Source organism: Neltuma alba, unplaced genomic scaffold, assembly GCF_004799145.2.
Source record: "Neltuma alba isolate B1F8T4 unplaced genomic scaffold, ASM479914v2 tig00012007_pilon, whole genome shotgun sequence".
Taxonomy (NCBI): domain Eukaryota; kingdom Viridiplantae; phylum Streptophyta; class Magnoliopsida; order Fabales; family Fabaceae; genus Neltuma; species Neltuma alba.
In genome coordinates, this window is record NW_021636578.1 from 116,455 (window position 1) to 137,984 (window position 21,530).

Sequence of the window (21,530 nt, forward strand, 5' to 3'; positions counted from 1 at the left end):
TTAATGGATGACCGAATGTACTTGGCAGGGAATGTTAAAGGCTGGGAGATTAGTTGCATATTATCATATAATTATTTTTTTTGGTCGGAATTATCATATAGTAGTTAATAGTAAGTTATAAAAAAAAAAAATGAATGCCGAGTCTTTATCTTACTTTTCTATGTTAAAACTGAAAACATCAGTTATGAGTAACTTGTACAGGTAAATGTTAAGTTTTTCTATTATCAGCTGCGCGCGCTCGCACAAGTCCAAGGCACATTCTATTGGAATATTTATGCTTCTACAAATTTGTTTTAGATTGATCAAACATTAAACATTATGATTTGATTTTAATAATTTAAATGCTACTCAATTAGTTATGAGCAAACGCCAATATAAGACGGCATGGGAGCAAAATAATTAAATTAGAATTCAGTCTATAATATTACTTCCGATCTCAATTATAAGATTCGTTTATAGTCTACAAATAAAGTTTTATAATTCAGACTGAAGGTAGTATGTTATTGGCCATGATATTAGACAGCATATGCCGATAACGCTAAATTCATATTTAGGTCTTATGTGTTGCTATATGTCCAGTAGAAGTTCATTGCATCACATCAGAATGTTTCAAGTTAAGCGGTAAAAAAAAAAAAGCAAAGATTTAAATTCTCGCTACAAGAAGAGTTCACATTTATATATTTAATGGTATTTCAGATAGCAATGTAATACTATAGCTATAATAAAGAATCATGATGATGATGTTGAATTAGGCACAAATGCATCCTCCATGGTACAATTGGGCACAATCATTTGGAATCTAAGGACAACCTCATCGCTCTTATTTGTACTTTCACCGAACATGTGGGACAATGAATAATTGAGGGCAAGTTTGTTGGTTTTTGGACTATGCTACGCCAATTGATAGATTTCATACCATTCAATTCAATACCACTTGTTATAAGATCTCGTTTATAGTTTATAATAAGGTGTTATAATTAGGACCGAGGATACTATGTTATTGGCCATGATATTGGACATCATATGCCGCTAACGCTAAATTCATATTTGGGTCTTATGTGTTGCTATATGTCCAATAGAAGTTTATTGCATCACAACAGAATGTTTCGAGTTAAGGGGTAAAAAAAGCAAAGATTTAAATTCTGACTGCGAGAAGAGTTCACATTTAAAATTTATTGGTATTTCAGATAGGACTGAAAGATAGCTATAAATAAAGAATCATGATGATGATGTTGAATTAGGCACAAATGCATCCTCCATGGTACAATTGGGCACAATCACTTGGAATCTGAGGACAACCTCATCGCTCTTATTTGTACTTTCACCACCGAACATGTGGGACAATGAATAATTTAGGGCAAGTTTGTTGGTTTTGGGACTATGCTACGCCAATTGATAGATTTCATACCATTCAATTCAATACCACTTATTTACACTTGAATATTTACTTAACATTATGACAAGACATTACTACATGGAAAAATCATTGTGATTATTTTTGTATCTAAATTTTGGCTCTTTAATAAGGACAAATCATTAATATTCATGTTCATTGAATAGTTAATATTGAATTTATCTTTTAAACCAATTTGTTAAGACATTTACATGCATTTCATAGGGTGCAATGTTAGCTATAAGCTGAAGTTCAGATATAATCAATACTCATTAATGTTATGAATATTAAAAGAAAAAATGTAGTAAGGTATGCCTATGCGGTTCATCTCCATTATATAAACGCATGAGAGTATGAGACCGCTCAAGATGTGCATGTGTTTTTTCTTCATATGACCACTAATATTTACTATGTAAAATTCAAATGTTGAAAATCAAATTTGAAAAATAAGAAAACAGAGTTGAATTCAAATGTTGAAAACCAAGCTTCATCGTTGAACATCGACTTCTCCATACTAACGAAGTCAATATCGTTAAACTCAAATTCAAGTCCTTACGAATCGATAAAGCCCGATATGTTGAATGATATCAAGTATGGAAATGAAAAAAATGACAAAACTAAAACTCAAACTCAGTTAAAAATATAAAAATATATAGTGAGTTAAAAAAAGCTACTCCTCCAGTCCTTAATATAGGAACTAATTATTAAGTTGGTTTTGGTCTTAAATATAAGATTCATTTCTCATTTTATCAATTTTCTCTAAATTAACTCTATAGATACTCTCTCAACCATAATCAAGTAAAAGAGTGAGATGATGTATTAAAAAAGATAATTATGGTATTTTAGGAAAAATGTGTTACTTTTCTTATAATTAACTAACTTACCTAACTTCCTTAATCTAATCAAATTAGTTAAATGTGTCTTATATTAAGGACTGGAGGAATATTACTTAGGGAATGGGGAAAATCGCAGTGATTATTTTCTCACTCGAATTCTGGATATATTCAACGAAGACAAGTAATTGATATTCACGCACCATGAACATGAAACATTAAAAACATGTATCATGAAAATAAAACATTAAAAAATGTATGGAGAAAAATCAAAATAAAAGACGAGGTTTCCTAAATGCCTAAATCCTAACAAATACATTTGTTGTCGCCGTGTGGCATGTGAACCCAATATTTTTGAGAAAACAAAAAAAGAAAGAAAATGGAAAAAAAAAAGAAGGGATCAAAGGACGGGGTGATTGGCATTGGTTCATGAATATATTCGGGCGCATCACGTAGGCAGATCCACTGAATAAATGCTAAAAAGGAGTGAGAAAAAGGGACTCAGATTCGCAATCAAGCGCCTCCCCTTTTCCACGCTTCCTTCTTGGACCCAATTTTTTGTATAAATTCCAATGGATTGGAATTGGAGACCTACAAGGTGACTGATTCTCTCTGCCGGCCCACCCAACGGCGCCGTAGCGGCTTTCCTCTTTCCTTCTCGGCGACACGTGAGAGTCCGAATCTCGTGGAAGAACATAGACCTGCCACACATCATCATCATCACACAGAACCAACGAAACTGCCTACTCTCTTCTCTTTCCTTCGCTCCTAAGGGCCAACACTAGCCCTAGCTTCCTTCCCTACCTTGGCTTCTCTTTGCTCCGCGAATCGCATGGCTTCTCACTCCTTACTCCTTCTGCCTTCTCCTCCTCACTCGTCGTCTTCGTCTTTGGCGTTTTCTTCTTCTTCTGCTTCCTCTCTGTTTAACGCCATCAGTCTTCAAAATTTGGCCTTCAATGAGTCCCGCTCTCCAATCTGTGCGCCAAAGTGTGTGGTAAATTCAATTAACGCCTTCATTTCTTATCGCGTTCTTTTCATACTGTTACATACACGTTTTTTTCGAATTACGGGTGTTGTAATTTTGATCATTTTAATTTCGGTTTCGGGATTGGTCTGAGGGAGAATGATTGGAGTTTAATGGAAACAGGAATATGTTGGCTTTATACAATTCCGGTGAAAATTTGAAAATTTAAATACTGGGTGGAATTAACTTTTTATTTGAAATTGTCATGTTAACTCTCTTTGCAATGACCCTGCAGTTCTCTTTTTCTCGCTGAACAGAATGATATTTTCGTATCAATATTTATATTCTGGCCAAAAAAGTATCAATATTTATATCCCCCCGCTCTGCTCTTTTAGTTGATTTTTGTCTTAAATACATAATGGGTCCGAATGCCAATATAAATGTAATTGGTATAATGATCATTGATTTTTTATTTTTTATTAGAGATGTGACCTGCCCGAGCCATCCAATTCTTTGAATGGGAAGGCAATCATCCCCGTTCTGAACGATCGGACGCTGCCCAAGTTCTTGGAATCAGCAAGGATGGAGAAAACTGTGAATAGAAACAGCAACAGGTTGAAATTATTCTCTGGCACAGCCAATCCTGCACTTTCCCAGGTGCTTCTACTAATCCATGTTTACCCCCATTAAGTTGTTGACTTGTTGTGCATGGTTCGATCTTTACTGTCACTCTCGGCTACGAAATAGAAAGTCCTCTTTTTCCTCTCTACACAATATCTGTTATTGCCATGGGACTCTATTTATTTTTATTGTTACTCTACTTGTGTCTGCAGGGAAAGCTAATTCATTGACCTAGTACTATAACACCTTGTTTATCTTTTTGATAAAACTTTTTAGGTATCTGTGAAACTGTGAAACTGTTAAAACTGTTAAAACTTTTTAGGCTTTTAGCACGACAATGGAATATCACAAACCAATTTTGAAGTAAATCTGCTGCGTGCTACTTCTGAGTTGATTGATAACTTTGTTCTGCTTCAATTAGGAAATTGCCTGGGACATGGGATTGGAACTGGGGAAGATTTCCATTAAGCGATTTGCTGATGGAGAAATCTACGTCCAATTACAAGAGAGTGTTAGAGGATGCGATGTTTATCTTATACAGCCAACATGTCCTCCTGCAAATGAGAATCTCATGGAGCTGAAGATAATGATCGATGCTTGTCGTAGAGCATCTGCCAAAATATTACTGCTGTGATTCCATATTTTGGATATGCCAGAGCTGAGATAAAGGCAAGTATTTGCATTTGACTGATGTATGTTAATTTTTGGAAGTTAATCTAGGTGGTCCCTGAAGCATGCAAGTAGCTATTCAGTGTCTTTCCTTTTTTAAGTTTTAATTCAATGGAGAAAAGATTTTCCGTCTTTTCTGTCTTATTGAGATACTTCCACTGTTGTAGAAATGAATATGGCTGGTCTATGAAGTAAATGTTGCAATATTTGCTTGGTGACGATGCTGATGGGCTTATAAGTTGTGACAGGGAGTTTGTTAATTTTTCTATTCTCTTTTCAGACACAAGGCCGAGAATCCATTGCAGCCAAACTTGTTGCAAACCTTATTACTAAAGCTGGGGCAGATCGTGTTCTTGCTTGTGACCTTCACTCAGGGCAGTCTATGGGGTACTTTTATTCCTGTGGATCACGTCCAATGTCAAGTAAGTGAATCAGAATAAGTGTAGTTCATCTCTTCAAAATTACAGACTTACTACTAATACTTTCCTTTTGGTGTCGACTAGCCTGTGATTCTTGATTATCTAGCCAGCAAGATGATAAGTTCTAATGACTTGGTGGTGGTCTCACCTGATGTTGGTGGTGTTGCAAGGGCACGTGCTTTTGCTAAAAAGTTATCTGATGCACCCTTAGCAATTGTAGACAAAAGGCGTCATGGACACAATATAGCTGAGGTAATGACCTGAAACATCTGTGGGATGTTTTTTATAATAATTTCTAAAAGACATAATTCAAACTTTTGAGTTAGATATGCAGACATACGTGTATTAGCTGTGTTATGTTGGAGAATGATTGCAGCCCATTTTCTATGTTAAAGATATTGTCAATCTTTATACTTGTGTTATATTTCTCGTTCATTTTGCATGTTATTGTTTTTCTTATGCCTTGACATGCAGGTGATGAATCTGATTGGTGATGTAAAAGGAAAAGTTGCCGTTATGGTGGATGACATGATTGATACCGCAGGTGATGAATCTGATTTAGTGCTTTGAATTGACTTTTGAGACTAAGCACTTGATAAGTAAAAATGTGACTACTATGAAAATATAGCGAGTGTAAATTGGCTTTCCTAATTGAGAGGCATTTATGATGTTTCTTTTTACTGCTTAAGGAAGCATGATAGTATTGTGATTTTACTTTGGCATTTATTGACATGTACTTAGTTGTCACTGTGATGAACATCAGGGACCATAGCTAAAGGCGCGGCACTATTACATGAGGAGGGAGCCAGGGAAGTGTATGCATGCTGCACTCATGCTGTTTTCAGGTAACTTTGTGCCCTAATTATTTTCGTGCTGTTCTGCTACTGCATAATATGATGCAAACAAGCAAGCATTTCAAATTTTTCACCGCCTAATTCTGAAACGTGTTTAGTGATTCATTCTTGGTGCTGCTAGTTGCGTTCATGTTAAAAGCTTTACGTTTGATTCTGAAGCAGCAGGGTTCATGTTTTGCGTTGTGTAATTTTATTTACAGTCCTCCTGCGGTGGAGAGGTTGTCGGGTGGCTTGTTTCAGGAGGTGATTGTTACAAACACGCTTCCAGTTGCGGACAAGAACTGTTTCCCCCAGTTAACTATTCTTTCGGTAGCAAACCTGTTGGGTGAAACTATATGGCGTATCCATGATGATAGCTCTGTCAGTAGCATTTTTCAGTGACTAGAAAGTACTACTCCGTGGTAGTTGATTTTATTTAATCAATATAACCCGTTTCGTTTCTTATTTAATTTTGAAATGTTTTACTTCACTCCAAGTTGCCCCTATCTTTCTTTCAAGCTATCATAACGATTGCTGAAAGGTCAAAAGTTAGAATCTAAATGTAATATGGTGCCTTGGTTAAGAAACTTATCCGGGCAAGCGAACTGAGATTCTCAGAAATTAAGCCTTTAGCTGCTGGGATGACGCATGTGAATTCAAAATCAAAGTAACAAACAAGATACTCATTAAAAAAAAAAAAAATCAAATGGGTGTAACGGATGCAAGTTCAGGGTATCAATTTCGATGCAGAAATCCAACAATAAACTATATCTCTTGTTTTCTGAAAATATCCGAGGCGTCGCCTTCTTCTTCTCTATTTTTTTTGCCTTTTTTTTGTAATATGGTGCCTTGGTTAAGAAACTTATCCGGGCAAGCGAACTGAGATTCTCAGAAATTAAGCCTTTAGCTGCTGGGATGACGCATGTGAATTCAAAATCAAAGTAACAAACAAGATACTCATTAAAAAAAAAAAAAATCAAATGGGTGTAACGGATGCAAGTTCAGGGTATCAATTTCGATGCAGAAATCCAACAATAAACTATATCTCTTGTTTTCTGAAAAATATCCGAGGCGTCGCCTTCTTCTTCTCTATTTTTTTTGTCCTTTTTTTTTTTTTTTTTGCTTTTTTCAGGCCAGGGGCTGGCTTTGTCCTTAGATTTATCCAGAAAAAGATAATTACGCTTAAGAGCTTTTTCCAATATAAATTTAAATTATGAAATTTTAACAGCTATATTTTCACAAATGAAAATTTACTTGTTTTCTGGAAAATATCCGAGGCGTCGCCTTCTTTTCTACTTTTTTTTGTCCTTTTTTTTTTTTTTGCTTTTTCAGGCCAGGGGCTGGCTTTGTCCTTAGATTTATCCAGAAAAAGATAATTACGCTTAAGAGCTTTTCCAATATAAATTTAAATTATGAAATTTTAACAGCTATATTTTCACAAATGAAAATTTACGCTATTTTAAAGTCATGAATAATTTGACTCAATTCAAACTTTTTGCTGGAGCCTTAAAGCCAAGTGTGAGGCGGCAAAAAGTTTTAGCAAATGACAAAATCCACATTCTTTTAATTTTTTTGAAAAAAGCAAAGTAATAACAATAGGAACTGTATGATGTGTACGTGATGGATGGAATTGGAGAAAATGGGTCTAAGGCTGTGTTTGGATACACCCCAAATCATGGTTTGGGAATGAACACTCAAACACCCACCCAAAAACCAAAATCATGGTTTTGGGTCAAAACCATGGTTTTGGCTCCAAAACCATAGTTTGGAAAAAGCAAAATTTTTTGCTTTTGGAGAAAAGAGGGAGAGTGTGGGAGTATAAAATATGTATCTTGTTATTTTTTTTATAAACATATTTTTTACAAACATATTTAATCTTATATTTTAAATATATATACATATTAATTAATTATTAATTATATTATCTTATGTATTATTAATTAGTGTAATAAAAAATATATTATTAACAATTTTATTCCTTCAAATTAAAATATATCATAAAATCTATTTTTCTGTAATTATCATATTAACTTATGTCTTTTTTTTAGTAAATTGTATATATAAAAGTGCTTCTGATAACAACTATCCAAACACTCTCACTTCTCAAAATCACTTTTTAATAAAATCTATTCTTTCTAGAATCTATTCTTCCCAAAATCTATTTTCCAGAATCACTTTCCAAACCACGGTTTGGTTTCGTCTAACACATCCTAAATCTAGTCTCTTGGAGTCGGTTTGAAAGTTGGAGCCAATTTTCCTTTTCGGCTTCAGGTATGGGTCATAAAGCCCTAATTTATATCTATAAATTGCCGCCGAGTAGCCAACGCCCGGGCGAAACGAGAGCTTGCGCTGCTCAAAAGGCGAATGCGCCTAGTTTTCCTCCTGATCTCTCTGTTGTTTTCCTCCCCTTTCAATTCTTGGCTCTTGCTTGTTAAGCATGCAGATTTTGGTTTATCATGGCTAGGTTTGTTACGAAGCGAATGAGAAACACAATTTGAGTCTGTGATGAAGTTGAAACAGTGCCGGAGGCGGGTCTCCTATGAGCTCGTCGCTGATGGCGCAAATATCCTCTAAGAAGTTCTGAGCTCAAGTCTTTTCTCATGCTTACGCTTTATGATGTATATTTATCGATCGATCAATATAGGCGGTGCCAGTATGCTTTCCTTTTTCTCTTTTCTTTGCCTGATCTAATGGTTAAATATTGGGGCAATGATTTCGAAGCTCTTGGGCTTGGATGCGAGAGGAAGATAGAAATTCATTAGTCTGTCAATCCACTGATATTTGTGTGATGTGAATATGCATCCCGAAGGTTCTGATCGCTTCCTCCGTCCCACCTTTCGATCCCACCCCCACCCAACAAAAACGCCCAAAAGAAAAACAAGAAGAAAGATTTTACTTTTAGTTTTAGATCTTCGGTCCAATTGGGTGTTAGATTTGAACGATGATGATTAATTTTTTTCAACTATACGAATGTATGACTTTGTTTCTGTTTTTGATTTCAAACGAGAATAAGGAGATAAAAATAGACCTTTAAATTTTTTAGTAGTAGTGTTATGAAGATTAAATAAATTAGTACTGTTTCCTTCCGACTCTTGTTATACTGTTTCCTTCCGACTCTTGTTATAAAAACTAATTTTTTAACTGTTTTTTTAAACCGTACAATTAGTAAAAGAATCTTATAATCGGAGATAGAGTAATAAGTATCAATTTTTCATATCTATGCGTAATATGTTTTTCCTAAAAGTGCTAATTAATTTTCAACTTTAATTCTACCTCGTAAATCCATTTTATATTTAAGGAACAACACCATTTTAATAAATATGGAAGATAGAGATGATTAGTGGCAGGATCAAGAGAATGCTCTTTAAATTCACACACACAGCGGAGCGGATGGAGTATTACTCTTTCTAATTTTCCTTCTAGAAATTCAAGGCCCGTTGCTGCCAGGAATGAACTGTGTAATTAATTTGTTTTTATTTTAATGCTCTTTTGATTTTATCCCAAAAAAAGTCAAACCCTTGACTTTATTCGTTGTAGTTCTCTTTTTTAATTCTTTGATTTGAAAAACGTAGTAAGAAAAAAAAAGCAGGTCTCCTTCACCTTCATTAGTTAATTAATGAAAAATGCTAACATTCAGTATAATTAAAATAATAAATAACTCTAATAATTTGAACAGCTCCATCGTCTCATGAAATCTTTCGACAATATTAGGTTGTAAAAAACAAAAAACAAGAAGAAGGAGATATAAGATATCGGGCGGTTTCCCACTGAACTAGTTAATTTTGCTAAAAATTTGATTAGTTAAAATCTGTTGTTTGTATTTATTTCATTAATATGATAAGATGGTAAAAATTAATATAGCTAGGAAAATTAATTCAACTTAAATATAATAAAAATTTCTCACATATAGAAGATTAACCATAAAGGAAAATATTTTACTATTTTCATGATTGTAGAAAAAATGCAAAAAGTTAAAGAAAAAATTAGGAATTCAGTATAAAATCAAAAGGACTAAATTTATTATTCTTTAGTAGGATTAATATAATGACAATTTATTCGGGTGGAGTTTTCTCATCCATAAGAATATCCAGCAGCATATATAAAAGTAAACACATTTATTGTGGCTACACCTTGAAATGACATAAGTGTTCTCCCCATGACCTAGTTATGGCAGATGTGGACCAATAATTACTTACAATACAATACAATTATCAATTATTCTTCTTCACTTTAATAAATGCCTTAGAATTATTGAGATTCGCATCAACCCTTCCATTCGAAAGTGGTAGCTTCTTTTTCCAACAGCTATCACCCAACCTGAAAATCGCCACTGAACAGAAACAATCCTCCAAACAAGATGTTTGCATTCTTCTTCAGTAAAAGGCCTTTGAAGCACATAATCTGAAAGTGGCCAATCTGTGTTTATCAGAACCTGAAAGTCATGTAGCCTCCTATCTTCTTCACATCCCTGTGTGAAATCTGGCTTGCAACTTCCATACGCATCGTTTGGATCTATCAGGGAATACCCTTGTGGACACTGGCAAATTGGCCTTTGTGATCATTCAAATCGCATATGCTATTGTATCCACATACTCCGCTTCCTGCACTTGCCAGACTACTTGTACATATATTCTCCGGTTGAGACCAAACAGGAATCCAACTTTGTTTCTGATCTGAAGAATTCTTATTCTTTGGATATTTGTAGAGAGAGAAAACCCCGTCAAAATTAAGAGTTGCTCGGAGATAAAATCCCGCGGATATGTCATTAGAGGGAGTTTTTCCACGAGGTGAGAGGCTCAATGTTTCATTGTCGTCTTTCAAAACATACAAGTCTCCTGATGGATCAAACACCAGTAAATGACCTGCGCTTGATGATTTGGATACGACGGTGCCACTTTCAAAGTAGTTCTCATTTGCATACCCAGATGGTAAGTTTACTGAGTAGAACACCAGATTACCATCTTGTTGCAGAAAGATCTGGTACCTTCCCGTGGAGAAATTCGTCTCGAATGTTCGAGAAAAAAAAGCTTCCCTCCCTTCTCAAGAATCTGGGTTGGCAACAAGGAATCTCTGGGATCCTTAAAGGTCTCCCAGACAACCTTAAACTTCGAATCTTGAAGTGCCAAGTTTCCAGTATCATTCAAAGCAGCCAGAGCAACGCCAGACACATCAATTACTTGTGATTTCCATAGCTCAATGCCATTAGGGGAAGTGAGAACAAAGCCACGATCGGAAGTAAGTTGTACTTTGGAGCCTTTTGGTGCAGGTTTATTGCCATTAGCGTACCAAACTATGGTCTTGTCTGGGATTTTAGCATACCAAATCGAAAGAAGGAAGAGATCATTGTTGTTGATGTCAAGTGGGTGAAAGCCAAAAGAAAAATCTCCAGAAGGTGAAAGCAGCCATGTTGAGTAGCCATTTCCTGCTGACAGAGAATCTCCCACAGCAACAGTGCTTTTGGTTTGGGCTAAGGCATTGAAGGGTAGGAGAATGAATATGAACAGCACAAGGGGAAGAAATCGGAAGGCCATGGTTGTATATAATATGAAGTTTGATTCAATGTTTGGCTTTGATCCTTTTTTATGGTTAACAAGGTCGTGGAGTTAGGCTACATATAATAGCAGATGGATGTCGGCCGTGAACGTCAAGTGGGCAAGCTGGACAAGTTTGAAAATGGGAGAACGACTTTTTTTTTTTGGTCAAAAATGGGAAAACGACTTGAGTTGAATGGAGACATTTTAGGGAAACTAATGATAATAATATTCAAGACGAAATAAATAAATAAATAATTAAAATGAAAACAGAACAAATAAATTTATAAATTAACAATGCCCTTTGTATTGAAAAATTGGAAAATAAAAATTCAAAATATATTAATGGCAAAATAATTGTAAAAAAAAATTAAATTTAAGTTTTATCTTGGATAAATTAGCGCATGTTACCTATCACAATCGTTCTTTTAAAACCTATTTAGATTAAATCAAACAATTTGTTTTAAAAGATTAACCATGATAAAAAAGAAGAAACTTTAAAATTTTAAAATCACTATCATGGTTAAATGAATAAATTTATATTACGAGCAACATCGATCATTAACTTAGATCTTGGATTTTCAAAGTCCAAAAATACCATTAAATCATTAGTCCACACCAAACTCATATTTTCACACATACGAACTGACAAATCGTTTTAATACAAGTTATGAAATCTATTAGTCAAAAGTCAACACTTTTAAAAAGTGCCACATGTAGAGTCTTAGAGGTTTTTGGCCTTCTAACGGCCTTCTTATATCAGATAGTAGTAATTAAAGGTATTATTTTATAACATTAGAGTAGATGAGCTCTATGTGGCAATACATAACAAATTAGCACATAAAACAAAAGCAGGAAAGTTATACTGTAACGTACTGTTAAAAAAAATCAAAATCAATTAATTAAAATAATATAATAATTATATTATTAAAAAAAAAAACAATACCCAGCTTTCCACCGACTTTGGTGGAAAAGCTGGACATAGTCAAGAACAAAGAAACAAGGGGCGCAAGAATTAAATGGAGGAATAAAAAGGGGTGGCATTAGATTGAAGAAGGAAAAAAATGGGGGATGGGGTAGTTAGATGGTGAAGGGAAGATAGGATAAAAGAGGGGGAGAGGAGACGGAGGAGGAAGAGAGAGCGAAGAAGAGAGAGAGAGAGAGAGAGAGAGTGAGAAGCAGAGGAAAAGAGAGAGAAAGCTAAATTGCAGAGCACCTGACAAGTTTTGGGGAGTATTTAGGTACACAAAACTACTTCTTTTTTTATCAAATTTCCTTTATGAATATTTTCTATATATTTAGAGCTTTATATTATTAGTATCATTATCATGTTTAGAGAAAATTTTACCGTTTGGGTATGGAGTAAATATGGAGTTTTGACAATGTATGATCGTATAAATTTAAAGATACATTATTAAGGAATTTTAATCGGTTTATTTTTGGTTAATGATTATTTTGAGAATTTAAATTAAGATTTTAGTTGAAAATTTGTTATTTAAAGATATAAAATGTTTTTACCGATTAAATTTGAGTTAAATAATTTATTTGAGTTATTTAATATATTATTGAGGTTTTAATCAGTTTAAATATTGAATAAGTTAAAGATATATTTTTGATATATTTTTGAAAGCTTGAAAAATTGTAAATTGAGAATTTTGTGAAATTAGATAAAGCTACAGTTTGTTTATAATTTAAGAAGAAGTTGTTTGGTTTGAGGAAAAATTTTAAATGAGATTATAATAAATAATTGAGAATTTTAATATAAAATATTTAGATTTTGGGTAATAAAAATATATATACTTTTGTTAAATTTAAATAGCCTTATATGTAAATTATATTTTCCAAAAGAATATCTATTATAAATGCCTAGATTTGGGAGAGTAATATATCTATGTAATTTTGGTTTAGAGGGTAGTCTTAGAATTTTAGAGTAGTTTTGAAGTACCTTTAAGTTTTATATTAATAAATATTTATTGCAATTTTGTAGACCTTTGAGAATTTTGGAGTAATTTTTGTGTGATTATTTGTAAGCTAAAGAGTACAGGTAACTTTGAAAATTTTTTCTTATACATGTGAATTGTGTATGATTGTATTATGAATTTACTATATTTTTATATATTGAAATATAATATTGTGATTTTTCAAATAAATGTTTTGGTATGTTATTTGATTTTGTTAAGAATAATTGCTATTAATTATGATTAATATTTAAATATATTGATGGCTATAGAATTGTCATGAGTTGTTATTAAATAGTATATAAGTTTTATTGCTATCTTATTTTTAATATATTTGCAGACGTATTTATGAGGTAATCTTATTGTCATCTGACATGCATTGTTGGGCTAAGGATAAAAGAAGATTGCATGGATATAAAATTACCACGTGGTATGTCATCACTCGGTGCACAGTGGATGACACTTGTCAGGGCTCCTTCTTCCATGTTTTCCTTTGGCCGGGAATTCATTGGAGCTGTGGGACATGTGACACCTCCCTATTCACAAAGGAGGGGAGCCATAGTCCGAGTTTGAGCTCTATATCTTTGGCCGGATATATCTCTAGTATCAGTGAGTTTGGAATAATTCAGTAAAATGGATTAGTTCCTATCGGACTATGTGTTAGCCTATGACTCCAGTCAGCGGTATAAGGGTGGACGGTGATATAAGGGAGGCAACATATTGCATTATTTTTGAAAATATTGATAAAAATAAAATTGAGTTGAATGTATCAAATCCGCCATTTTTAATATATTTATATACACACATAAAAACATATTTTTGGTTTATCATATATGATTTGCTTGTATATGTTAGAATTTCAATAGTTACTGAGACGTTTGATCTCACCCCCTATATTAACAATTTTCAGGCGAAAGATCTAGTAAGAATCAAGGGAAGGCACCAATAGAGTGAGCCGTGAAGACTTTTGTGCTCCTCAAGCACATACTATGTTATATTTACATTTGCCATGACTGTAAAATTTTAATAGCTTTTTGTTGTTATCTCATAAATATTTTGAAATTATGACTTGTTTGAAGTATTAGAAATACATATGAACTTTGAAATGAAATATTTATCCCGTATATGGATATGATTATGTGAAGTGTTACATATACAAGCTATAATAGCACAATGTACCTCCGGAGTCTTCCCTGATGGGTTACCACCCGAACTATCACCTGAAAATAGTAAAAACCATGAGATGAGACAAACGTCTCAATAACCAATTTTTCAACTCATCATACATACTAACATGTGCTCGTGAGGTGTTAAGTGAGATAATTATTAAATCTCAATATATATATCAATGGGAATATAAAATATGTATATTCAAATAATCTTAATCATCCAAACCCTGATTATAGGACTAACACACAAGCTACATAAGTCTATCTCTTACTATAGAGAATCAAGTCAGCATATAGGGCCTATCTTACTCTTTGGAGCACAAATAAGTAGCCACAAATGTCTATCAATGTCTATCCCTTATTATAATACATTTTACTCTTTGCTATCTCACACTTTGATGGACGAATAAAAGGCCACAAAGGTTTATCCCTTACTCAAGGGATGAAGGAAGCCAACCAATGTATATCAATAGCGGCCTTACCACGTGGTAGGATAATACTCAATCCAAAATCCAAATAACAACCAATAATTCACAATAATCTTTTTTCAGTATAATCCACAAGATATGAATCATATATCTTTTTTAAACTTCTCAATCACAATTTTAAAAATTTCACAAGACAATTTTCATAGTTCAAAAAATATAACATATCTACTCGAGTTCCAAATAACAAATATTATTCCAAAATAGCAAAACACTCACAAAGAATGTATTAGCACATATAACAAGTGGAAAGTAGTTATTTTTCATCAAAGCAATAGAAAGGATTACCATAAGGTCAATCCTTTGCTCAACCAATAATTAATCTACACGATTAATATAACCACATATTAATAAAAGCAAATTAATTAATTAATTAAACTTATCTATATTAGTTAAATTTCTAATTTAATTTAATATTTATTCTAAATTTCCGCCACTCTCATAACCCAAAATTATGTATTTTAGAAATAATTTAAAATTTTCTAACAAATCAAATTATTTATTTATGACGTCCAAATTATTTACCTTAATAAAAGGGATTTTTTCAAAATTTTCGAATATAAAATTATTATGTTCTAAATCTTAAAAATCTCATTTTAAGTTTAAACCTCAAAATCAAATTATAAAAAATTCATTAATATTTCAAATATTTATAAATAAATAATCTAATCAAAACTTTAATGGTATAACTATCACATATATATTTTCATAAATAATAAAATTTTTAGTTAAAATAATTATTTTAAAACCTCCAATCACCCAATAAATAAAACTAAACCTATGAAAATCTTAATAATATGTTAAACACCTCAAATAAATTATTTAACTCAATTTTAATCCGTAAAAATATGATATAAATCATATATAATAGATTTCTCAACTAGAAAAATTAATTTAAGTACTAAAAACTAACAAATAAACAAAACTAAACCATTTAAAATTAACAACTCATTTATCTATAAATTTCTAAAGTTATCTATTACCAAAACTCAAAACTTATTTCTCATATAAGTCTCAAAATTTTCTTTAATTACTACAGTAAGACTGTCAATAAGAAGCTTAAAATATATAGAAAATATTTATGAAGAAAATTTGATAAAAAAAAAATTTGTGTATCTAGATGATTTTCAAAACTTGTATTACTCTTTAAAATGCTAAAACTTCTCTCTTTATCTGATTCTTGTTCTCTTTCTTTGTCTTTACACCCGCAAATTCTGCCTCCCCCCTCTCTCTTATTCTTTATTTTTCCAAGCACCATTCATTTTTTTCTTCCCCGTTTAATTCTTCTTCCTAAAGTCTTTCTTCTTCTTTCAATGCTATCTCCGTTTTCCACCCAGCTCCCAACTTTCAACTTTCCACCGAAATTCCGTAAAAAGTTGACTCTATTATTTTTTTAAAATTTTTTATTACAATATTATTATTTTATTATAATAATATATTATTATTTCATTTATTTATTTTTTTGAAATTTTTTTACATAAATTCTAAAAATTAATTTAGGATATTACACTATCCGGTGCGTTGCGCAGAATGCATTAATTTCATATGTCCTGTGGGCGTGTGATGAATCTCATCTTATAAATGGGTAATTTGCGTCTGAAATTTTCATTGATGCTTTACCACCTTGGAGAACTGATGCCCACGTCTTTACCACTTTTATACATTTTTCCTTTTCCTTTTTCTACCATGAATTTTCTTTTTCCTCAGTTCACTTGGGAGGTGAATTTGATTTTCTTCTTTTGTCATAATCAAGCCTCGTCATAGCTTTTTGCTGTAAACTGCATCTCTCGTCCCACGCATGCTTTTGCTTTATCACCTCGGTCTGGGAATTGCTTGTGACAGTTGGATTACATGTGTGTGTCTAAAATTCAGCATCTAATATTTGGATTCTTTAAAATTGTAAGTCGTAATTGAAAATAGTTAAAAAAAAAAAGACAAAAGAAAAAAAAGAAAAGAAAAGAGAAACTCAGCTCAAAAAGAGCGACATGAGCAACAGATGACATTATCAAATGATTTAAAGTATATATAACTGGGGCAAATATTAATCCATAATCATTCTGGATCATACCAGAATCCCATGGCCTATATGCATAATATCTCAGGCATTAATAATGGATGTTTGATCTGAACATCAACTTCTCAGTTTAATAACTGTTGACAAACCTACAGTGCCTCCTGATTTCTCCTTCGTCTCCCGTGAGGGCGTTGATATTTCCCATCTTGATCATGGACTTGGCAAACGAAGCAAAGAAAAGCTTTTGGTTTGAAGCATAAGCCCGCACTGGTTCTCTAATCACTCCCTCATGGTCCTGGCTGATCAGAACATTATCAGAACCCAACAATCTGTTTCCTTCGAGGATGTTTACGTAGTAATGATTATCAAACTTGGTTGGGGTTTCATAATCCAGTGGTGCGACCTTGTGATCCCTTCCCGTGACAGGGCATATGGACCGCAGGATTCTTCTGAAGGTTGTAAACCGCCTGTAACGTTCATGGCCATAGTAATATTCAGGTTTTGTTTCATAAATCCTCTGTCGGAAGCTTGCGCATCTTGCCCTTCATATGGTATGGCTGCCTGTTAATAAATGGATCGGTTCAATGTAAGATAATGGACTTCATCAAAATCTTTTCTATTTCTTTTTTCTGGGGCAATGAAGTTATATTCATGTGTACGAACATGTGGATACCTGATAGGGCTACCAAGTCATGTACGTCCAGACCCTGCGCTTTGAAACTGTCTATGCGAGTTTCCAGAGAAGAATTTGGAGCGGGGCTACTAAGTATTTTTGTGCTGTTCTGCTACTGCGTAACATGATACGAACAAGCTAGCATTTCAAATTTTCACCACCTAATTCTGAAACGTGTTTAATGATTCATTCTTGTTGCTGCTAGTTGCGTTCATGTTAAAAGCTTGACGTTTGACTCTGAATCAGCAGTGTTCATGTTTTGTGTTGTGTAATTTTATTTACAGCCCTCCTGCGGTGGAGAGGTTGTCGGGTGGCTTGTTTCAGGAGGTGATTGTTACAAACACGCTTCCAGTTGCGGACAAGAACTATTTCCCCCAGTTAACTATTCTTTCGGTCCAAACCTGTTGGGTGAAACCATATGGCGTATCCATGATGATAGTTCTGTCTGTAGCATTTTTCAGTGCCTAGAAGTACTACTCCGTGGTAGTTGATTTTATTTAATCAATATGACCCGTTTCATTTCTTATTTAATTTTGAAATGTTTTACTCCACTCCAAGTTGCCCCCATCTTTCTTTCAAGTTGTCATAACGATTGCTGAAAGGTTAAAAGCTAGAATTTAAGGTTACGTTTTGGTGTGAAGTATTAAAAATAAAAGATTGAGATTGGGATTGTAATTAAGAAAATCTATTAGAGGTGTTTAGTATAAGAGATTGCTTGTTATATGGGATTAACCAAACCTATGTATGTGAGATTAGAGACTACCATGAGGGAAAGTGATATTTTCCAATTCCACATCTATGAATTTGCCTAATCCCATATAATAAGTAATTATTCATGCCAAATACTATTTTAATAATTTTTTCAATTGTAATTTCAATCTCAATATCTTATTTTTAATGCTTTGTATGAAATGGGGCTTAAATGTAACGTGGTAGCTTGGCTAAGAAACTCATCCAGGCAAGCGAACTGAGATTCTCAGAAATTAAGCCTTTAACTGCTGGGACGACGCATGCGAATTCAAAGTAACAAACAAGATACCCATAATTTTTTTTTAAAAAAAAATCAAATAGGTGCCCATACTTGGTCTAACCCCAAAAGGGTAAAAGGAAAAATGGAAAAAGGCCACCGTGGGTGGGCTCCAACGTTGCAAACAAGATACCAGTATAACTGATGCACATTCATGGTATCAATTTCAATGCAGAAATCCAACGATAAACTATAGGGAAAATGACAATAAAATACCACTTGAATTCTAAAAAGACAAATAAGGGACCTGAATAAGCAAAATGACAAATAGAGTATTGGGTACCAATCTGGAATTTTGATTTTTGATGTCAAAACATGTTGCAAAACCCATTGACAAAGTAGTAACTCTCACTATGAAAGTTGTAAATCCCACTATGTGTTTTGTAAATTCAGCGTGAAATTGTATTGTTTTTTACAGAAAAGTTGCCTAACCCCTCAAAACAGGTTGCAAAAGCCATTGACCAAGTAGTAATTCTCATTATGAAAGTTGTAAATCCCACTATGTGTTTGTAAAATTAGGCAAAACTTGCTCGGCCCTTCAAAACAGGTTGTAAAACCCATTGACGAAGTAGTAACTCTCACTATGAAAGTTGTAAATCCCACTATGTGTTTTGTAAAATTCAAAATCAAAATCCCATATTGGTACCTGATGCCTTCTTTGTCATTTTGCTTATTCAGGTCCCTTATTTGTCTTTTTGGAATTTAAGTGGTATTTTATTGTCATTTTCCCTAAACTATATCTGTTGTTTTCTGGAAAATATCCGAGGCGTCGCCTTTTTCTTTTTCAGGACAGCCACTGTCCTTAGTTTATCCAAAAAAAAAAAATACTCGTCCGATCCTTAATATAAAATCTAATTATTAAGTTAGTTTTGATCTTAAATATAAGACTCATTTCTTATATTTATTAATTTTCTCTAAATTACTTCTATATATACTTCTTCAACCATAATCAGGTAAAAGAGGGAGGGAAGATATCAAGAAAGATTATTATTGTGTTTTAGAAAAAATGTGTCACATTTCTTATAATTAACTATCTTACCTAACTTCCTTAATATAATAAAATTAGTTAAATGAATTTTATATTAAGAACTTTTTCTAATATAAATTTTAAATTATGAAATCTTTTTTTTTAGCACTGAAATTATGAAATCTTAACAGCTATATTTTCACAAATGAAAAATTGTGCTATTGACAAGTCACGAATAATATGTCTCAATTCAAACTTTTGGCTGGAGCCTTAAAACTAAGTGTGAGGCCGTAGGTTATGACAAAAAGTTTTACCAAATGACGAAATCCACATTCTTTTAATTTTTTTTTTTTTGAAAAAAGCAAAGTAATTACAATAGGCAATACTAGGAAACTTTTGTTTTTGGCCAAAAAAACAATACTGGGAATTATCAATAATATGATTCTTTGTAAATTTATATCCAATACAAATTATATACTACTTCAATCCCTAATGTAGTATAAGAGCTAGTTTTATTTTTATTTTATATATAAGACCCTAATCTATTTTATTTATTATTTTTATATATTTTTTAATGTAGTTTTGTGACAATTATAGTTTTAACTAATACACTTGATTAGCAATAATAATTTAAGAAATACAATATATATTTATTACAAATAACTAATTTAATTATTTTTTTAATATATTTAAATTAATTAATTAAATCTTATATTAAAAATCGAATCCAGTACTATTTTCCGTTGTGCCTCTCTTTTTTTTTTTAAAAAAAAAAACTGTCTGATGTGTCCGTGGATGGAATGGGAGAAAATGGGCCTAAAGCTAGTCTCTTGGAGTCCGTTTGGAAGTTGGAACCAATTTTCCTTTTCGGCCTAAGGTATGGGTCATAAAACCCTAATTTATGTCTATAAATTGCCGCCAAGTAGCCAACACTCTACAGAACGAGAACCCGCGCTGCTCAAAAGGCGAATGCGCCTAGTTCTCCTCCTGAATCCTGATCCCCTCTATTGTTTTCTGCCCTTCACTTCTTGGCTCTTGCGTGTTAAGCATGTAGATTTAGTTTATTATGGCTAGGGTTTGTTCCGAAGCGGATGAGAAAAAACATGCTGAGTCTGTGATGAAGTTGAAACAGTGCCGGAGGCGGGTCTCCTGTGAGCTCGTCGCTGATGGCGCAAATATCCTCTAAGAAGTTCTGAGCTCAAGTCTTTTCTCATACTTACGCGTATGATGTACATTTATTGATCAATATAGGCGGTGCCAATATGTTTTCTTTTTCTCTTTTCTTTCCCTGATCTGACGGTTAAATATTGGGGGCAAAAATTTCGAAGCTCTTGGGGCTTGGATGCGAGAGGAAGATAGAAATTCATTAGTCTGTCAATCCACTGATATTTGTGTGATGTGAATATGAATCCCGACAGGTTCTGATCGCTTCCTCTGTCCCACCTTTCTATCCCCCCAACCCAAAAAAAAAAAAACAAGAAAGATTTTACTTCTAATTTTAGATCTTCGGTCCAATTGGGTGTTAGATTTGAACCGTGATGATTAAATTTTACACCTTTTATTGGTTTCAATTTCTTTATGGCCTGTGGGCGTGTGATGAATCTCATCTTATAAATGGGTAATTTGCGTCTGAAATTTTCATTGATGCTTTATCACCTTGGAGAGCTGATGCCCACGTCTTTACCACTTTTATACATTTTTCCTTTTCCTTTTTCTACCATGAATTTTCTTTTTCCTCAGTTCACTTGGGAGGTGAATTTGATTTTCTTCTTTTGTCATAATCAAGCCTCGTCATAGCTTTTTGCTGTGAATTGCATCTCTCGTCCCACGCATGCTTTTGGTGAACGGAGCTTATACTGCAGGGAATTGCTTGTGACAGTTGGATTACATGTGCGTGTCTAAAATTCAGCATCTCATACTTGGATTCATTAAAATTGTCAGTCGTAATTGAAAATAGTTTTGGGGGGGGGGGGG

The 21,530-nt window shown here is 33.2% G+C and overlaps 1 protein-coding gene, 6 non-coding genes and 2 pseudogenes across 7 annotated transcripts; 7 read left to right on the forward strand and 2 right to left on the reverse strand.

Moving 5' to 3' along the window:
* Window positions 1-3,058: 3,058 nt before the first annotated feature.
* LOC114720918 (ribose-phosphate pyrophosphokinase 1-like) lies at window positions 3,059-6,222 on the forward strand (annotated as a pseudogene).
* A 2,007-nt stretch (window positions 6,223-8,229) lies between these two features.
* On the forward strand, window positions 8,230-8,320 carry LOC114720941 (small nucleolar RNA U61). The gene has a single exon (XR_003738008.1). It is a non-coding gene; the product is annotated as a small nucleolar RNA U61 (small nucleolar RNA).
* Window positions 8,321-8,468: 148 nt separating this feature from the next.
* LOC114720938 (small nucleolar RNA snoR14) lies at window positions 8,469-8,552 on the forward strand. The gene has a single exon (XR_003738005.1). It is a non-coding gene; the product is annotated as a small nucleolar RNA snoR14 (small nucleolar RNA).
* Window positions 8,553-10,247: 1,695 nt separating this feature from the next.
* On the reverse strand, window positions 10,248-11,263 carry LOC114720912 (G-type lectin S-receptor-like serine/threonine-protein kinase LECRK1). Its single transcript, XM_028906649.1, has 2 exons — window positions 10,717-11,263; window positions 10,248-10,669 (listed from the first exon to the last, which is right to left on the reverse strand). The coding sequence occupies exons 1-2, from the start codon at window positions 11,261-11,263 to the stop codon at window positions 10,248-10,250; spliced, it is 969 nt and encodes a 322-aa protein (XP_028762482.1).
* A 5,163-nt stretch (window positions 11,264-16,426) lies between these two features.
* Window positions 16,427-16,519, forward strand: LOC114720939 (small nucleolar RNA Z101). The gene has a single exon (XR_003738006.1). It is a non-coding gene; the product is annotated as a small nucleolar RNA Z101 (small nucleolar RNA).
* Window positions 16,520-17,019: 500 nt separating this feature from the next.
* On the reverse strand, window positions 17,020-17,993 carry LOC114720913 (peroxidase 20-like; annotated as a pseudogene).
* A 2,672-nt stretch (window positions 17,994-20,665) lies between these two features.
* On the forward strand, window positions 20,666-20,756 carry LOC114720940 (small nucleolar RNA U61). Its single transcript, XR_003738007.1, has one exon. It is a non-coding gene; the product is annotated as a small nucleolar RNA U61 (small nucleolar RNA).
* A 144-nt stretch (window positions 20,757-20,900) lies between these two features.
* Window positions 20,901-20,985, forward strand: LOC114720942 (small nucleolar RNA snoR14). The gene has a single exon (XR_003738009.1). It is a non-coding gene; the product is annotated as a small nucleolar RNA snoR14 (small nucleolar RNA).
* Window positions 20,986-21,140: 155 nt separating this feature from the next.
* Window positions 21,141-21,233, forward strand: LOC114720937 (small nucleolar RNA Z101). Its single transcript, XR_003738004.1, has one exon. It is a non-coding gene; the product is annotated as a small nucleolar RNA Z101 (small nucleolar RNA).
* Window positions 21,234-21,530: the final 297 nt, after the last annotated feature.

Excerpts from the sequence above, each read along its gene's own strand:
- LOC114720912 (XM_028906649.1), bottom strand. The coding sequence starts at position 11,263 with ATGGCCTTCCGATTTCTTCCCCTTGTGCTGTTCATATTCATTCTCCTA. Across the intron at positions 10,670-10,716 it reads ACGAATTTCTCCACGGGAAG|TAAACTTACCATCTGGGTAT; the intron begins GTACCAGATCTT and ends TGTTCTACTCAG.